At 36.3% G+C, this 5320-nt stretch overlaps 1 protein-coding gene across 1 annotated transcript; it reads right to left on the minus strand.

Moving 5' to 3' along the window:
* Nucleotides 1–238: 238 nt before the first annotated feature.
* Nucleotides 239–1891, minus strand: LOC108776751 (putative nuclease HARBI1). Its single transcript, XM_018543453.1, has 2 exons — nucleotides 1870–1891; nucleotides 239–876 (listed from the first exon to the last, which is right to left on the minus strand). Exons 1-2 carry the CDS (start codon nucleotides 1889–1891, stop codon nucleotides 239–241), a joined length of 660 nt encoding a protein of 219 aa, XP_018398955.1.
* Between the last annotated feature and the right edge of the window lie 3429 nt (nucleotides 1892–5320).

Consider the following 5320-nt stretch of genomic DNA (forward strand, 5'->3'; position numbering starts at 1 on the left):
GCCAAAAATATTAACATTAGATAAAAATTTTTTATATTTGTTACAACTGAATTATATTTTATGTTATAATGCCTCTAAGTCTATTTTTCATTTATAAAACATATTAATCTAACATTGTTTTAATATTACATATATTTTAGAAAATGTCTTGTACCTAATTTTTGTTACTTTATTTTAAAAAATAAAAAGAATATAAGACATTATTGTGTTTAAAAATTATTCATACATATAGTTAATTTTATTGCAATATTGAAGCTATGTAATCCCTTTTTCGATTTCCTATTCCAATTCCAAATTCCTGGAAAATTTGCAAATTATTTTCGTTTTCATCTTCATCTTGCTCATATTCACCATCTTCGAATTCGAAATCTTCATTATTCAAAACGAAATTATGCAATACACAAGCTGCTACAATTACTGTAGGTATTAGGTCAATTCGGGACATATCTAAGAATTTTAAACGCCTCCATTTTCCTTTTAATAATCCAAAACATTGTTCAATACGACATCTGATTGAGCTTAGCATTGTATTAAATTTTGTTTGTTCAGGAGTGAGATGTCCATTATCTCTATATGGCTTCATGAGAAATGGAAGCAATGGATAAGCATTGTCTCCCAATAAATGTTGATTTTCATCTATCGGAGGATTATTTCCGGACAGCAAAGCGAATATAGGACTTTGTCTGAATACTCTAGCATCGTGGACCCTTCCTGCTACACCAACAAAAATATCTATAAATTCTCTTTTGTCATTACAAATAGCCTGCAAAATTACTGAATGGTAGTTGTTTCTGTTATAATAATCTACAGGATTATGCGGTGGTGCCTTTATAGGAACGTGGGTCCCATCGATGGCACCTATAATACCAGGTATACCTGTGCAAACAAGTTATGTATTAAAAGGCAAAGATGTATAGAAATGTTAAAGAATTATTAATTCTTAACAATTAATTTTAAGAATGAATAATTATGAAATTATATAAAAATAAAGATTTTATAAGTCAATTTTTATATTTTATATTATTTTACATTTTTATATTATTAAAAGTGTAGGTTATAATTTTATTCTATAATATATGTATATTCTTTTTATTTTTATATATTTTCATTTTGTTTATACTTTATTGGAAGTAAAGCATAAATTGTTTTTACCCGATTCTTTTTTCAATACATTACTTATTCGCTGTCTCTGTATATTATTTGGCCATACAATAAATTCATGTCGTAATTCCGCAATTTGAGATATTATTTCTAAAAAAATATAATGACCAGTGCTTTTGGCTAAATTAAATCGATCTCCAACAGCTAAAAAGGATTCTTGCTTTGCCAAAACCCAGATTGAAAATAAAAGCTTTTTCTCAAGTGGGATTACATCTTCAATATTTCTTACATGTTGTAAATGATTCAATAAAGTCTACAAAAACTTTTTATTAAGTTATGTAGTTATGAAATAAATAAATAAATAAAGTTTTTTTTACCTCAAAAGTTCCTCTTGACATTCTAAAATGTGCGTAAAAATCAAATAAATTATATTGAAATATTATATTTTCATAATAATTTTGATTTCTTATAGGTCTTTCATTTCTTGGTGCAACATTATAATTAAGAAGTCCATTATCTACATGTCGAACTACACGATTAACCGCACCACATATCGCATTTAAATCTAAATCGTCTTCAACAAGTTCTTCTAAGACAGCCAACATTTTCCTTTCACAAAATTCTGAAATATGTCCGTTCAACGACATGCGAACTGCTATTTGTTAGCGATGTAGCAATCGCTCGGCAAGCAAGTTAGCCGCTTTGTCGACTTGAACGCGCCCAATCACTCGAAGGTAACGTCGATGCAGCCGTCGAGATCGAACATACGGCGTAGCGTAGATTTGATCATCGTGACGTGTACGGTCGGGGATTCGAGCCGTACGAGCGTAAGATCGGTGTGCGCGTATCTACGCGTATCTAGATCGTTGCCGTGATCGGTCCGACGGTTATGAAATTGTCCTTGTACTCGTTGCGCAGCAACTTGTAGATGTTCAGTCGCTGCTCGTAGAGGCCCTTCCACGTTTCGAGGGACATGGACAGTTCGCGTCCTTGATGATCACCCAGAACGATCTCCACGTAGCTCGATGGACCGACGTTGACGCTGATCTCCAGAAACTTGTAGCCCGTTGCGGTCAGGTCGTAACGCTGACTCAGAATGCGCACCGCGCGACGTTTCGTCCTGCGTACGAACGTAATCAGTAAAGTCGAAGGAAAATAAAAAGAAACGGAAGACTTACGATTCCTTCTGAGGGCTGCCCATCTCGGAGTAGAAGCCGAACATGATCCGTTCGCGCAGACGAGCGTAGCGAGAATGATCTGGTAAATGGCGCTTTCTGAACTCGAAGGGAGAAATCGAAGAGAGTGGGGGAGAACCTATCGCGACAGGTTTTATCGCAAACAATTCTTATCGTTCCGAGAACCGTTATCGCAAACGATTCCAAGAATTGTTTTTGTTCAAAAGACTTCCCGCGGTGGGGGAAGAGTGTTTATTTTATCGAGGAGGCCTCCGCGGTGGTAATGGCGGAGGAGGAGGAGGACTCCGGGGACGCACGTATTTCGACGTAGATTCCCGCGCTTTTACTGGCGGGGGAGGGGGAGGACTTCGGGGACGCACGTATTTCGACGGCGTTGCCTTGGAGGATGTATCCTTTGACTCCCAATGGTATCTTTGGTTCGAAGACGTTGGCAACTCCCAATAGTATCTTTGGTTCGAAGACGCCGGCTTGTCCTTCGACGGAGACGATTCCCAATATCTTTGATTTTTCTTCGATGGTGGGGGGCTCGGTGGGCACAGCGGCTCACGATCGTCGTCTAACCGACGATACCCCTTGCGCTCGACCGATGCAGATAGTCCTTCAATCGGTCCATGCCGTGACGCTCGTAAGAGGACGAATGAACGAAAAGAGCGTTACGCACCGTCTATATACCGTCGACGCGTATATACTATACACTATATACTAAGGGAAGAAACAATACACGAGAAATTCGTTTGCGTAGTTTTTATTTCAAAAAAATGTCTTCGCAACCACCAGTTATACAGTTTGAATACATTTTGCATGGCGCAATTCGTAGCGTGATGTCCGCATCACGTAGTATCAGCGGCATCCATATCGGTTAATGATAGGGTGTCTTCGTAAACCGCATCCAGGGTCTCGATGTGCACGCGTTCGTCCAGAAGCAAGTCTCGCAGCCACGTTCGTTTCTCAAGTCCGAATCTCAGAACCGAATCTTGAGAACCATCTTTAGCGTAAGAATCATTTGATAACATAGATCATGTTGTATTTTCAGAATCTTCGCATGGTGGTTTCTTGACGATACCAATTGTCCTTCGTCTTTTTACACATTCGTATAAAAATGCCAAATTTTTCAATAATGGCCATTCTTTCTGGTCTGATGCTCCTGATCCCGAGCGTACTAGTTTGCATCGTTCTTTTGAAAATCGATTCCGTAAAGCAATCCAGCGATCTCTACATTCGGTACCTAAATAACAATTGTAATTATTTAATACTGTTTCTTTCACCAAGTAAATCAATATTTATCAATATATTGTAATGTATTTACTTGATGCGTTTAATTTGTTGCTGATAAATAACCACGAATTTTCTACAACATTTCTGTCCTTATAATCTTTCTCTTTTTTATCATATAAATGCCGAAATTGTTTTACCCAGAAAATCAAATCAACATCGTTTATTTATATGTTGATGGTTTTACTTTTTCAAACACGTTAAAAGGTTATGTTCTTCTTTTGCACGTAACTCACTTAACACTTTACTTCTTTTCCGTTCTTTTCACCGTAGGCCGTTTGGCCGTAGGCCGGTAAAGATAAAGTTGAGTTATCTTTTCGGTTACGGCCAAAAACTGCAGATTATTGCCACCTATTATAAACGGTAGTATGGGTTTCCTATCTTCCAACTTTTACGGTACCGGCCTAAGTTAACAGTTACGGCTATTATAAATCGGCCTTTACAGGGGGGGCTATTCATACAAAAACATTCATGTTTTTGTAATTCATCTTTCTTATCAATTATATTTTTGCATATCATGCATTTGAGTGGAAAGTTCAACTGAAAAAAAATTGTTTACACATAATTATATATAAATTATATATTAATTATATATATGCTTATTTTATATATGTATATATTCGTGTATGAAAAATTTGTTACCAGAAATTTAACACTATTTGTGCATGTAGCATTTTAAGTAAATAAGTAACTTTATAATATTAAATATTCTATAAAAACAAAAAATAGTATACTTACTGTAGTACAATCTTCAATGTTCATTGTTTTTTCGTTCAGTTTTACCTGAAAAGCGTCTTCTAGGTTATGAAACACTATGCTATTGCAACGACTGTCGAAAAATGTTCGATCTTGCCCAACTTTGTTACGACAAGAATGCTGGTAATTCTTCGACGGAAGCTCCCCCACTTACGTGTCGTCAGTAGCCAATCGGAACGCCCGACAAGTTTGTCGTACGACACATGAAATATCAGCCTCAGGGTGCAAACCCATGCAGCGGAATAGCGTAACGCGGAACGAGAGCAGAACCAATAACGAGCATTCCGTGTTTCTAAAGAATCTCGTGATTGGTTCTACTCTCGTTCCGCGTTACGCTATTCCGCTGCATGGGTTTGCACCCTCAGAGTATACGCATGCGCGAAACGAGAGAGAACGAAAAGGCCCAAATGAGTGCGTCCTTTTCTAGATAGGATTACCCCACTCCTACAATGCGTACTCTAGTACTACTATCTCTATGGGAGTAAGTCAGAGTTAGCTACTATATTGGAATATTTTGGAACAGGTTAGAGTAACGTACATGTGGCGGCATATACAATTGTACTAAAGATAATTTATTTGTAAATTATTCATGTTGACATTTTTTGTGGTACTGTTTAATAGATTACGATCCAAGAATTTGTACCTAAGTATAAAGATAAAAAAGATTGTTGGTTTTTTTAATAGTCATAAACGTAATTCGTAGTATAATAATCCTATACTGATCAAAATAGAGCCATTAAACATGATTATTAAAATATTATCCAATTTATAACCTCTGCAATTTGATACAACACTGATACTGCGATCTAATATATTCTATCAGATAGCAGAGGTTATAGATCATTGGGTTAATATTTTAATAATTATGTTTATCAGTTTATTTTGATCTGTATATGATTTTGAGCCTAAGCACAAAGATGTTGTAACTCTCCGACAGAATCGTTTATATAAGTGTAATAATCGTAAGAATTTATTTCGAAAATCCATATATGGAT

The sequence above is a fragment of the Cyphomyrmex costatus genome, unplaced genomic scaffold, assembly GCF_001594065.2.
Source record: "Cyphomyrmex costatus isolate MS0001 unplaced genomic scaffold, Ccosl1.0 scaffold378, whole genome shotgun sequence".
NCBI classification, from domain to species: Eukaryota; Metazoa; Arthropoda; class Insecta; order Hymenoptera; family Formicidae; genus Cyphomyrmex; species Cyphomyrmex costatus.

Excerpts from the sequence above, each read along its gene's own strand:
- LOC108776751 (XM_018543453.1), bottom strand. The coding sequence starts at position 1,891 with ATGATCAAATCTACGCTACGCC. Across the intron at positions 877-1,869 it reads GATCAAATCTACGCTACGCC|GTATACCTGGTATTATAGGT; the intron begins GTATGTTCGATC and ends TTGTTTGCACAG.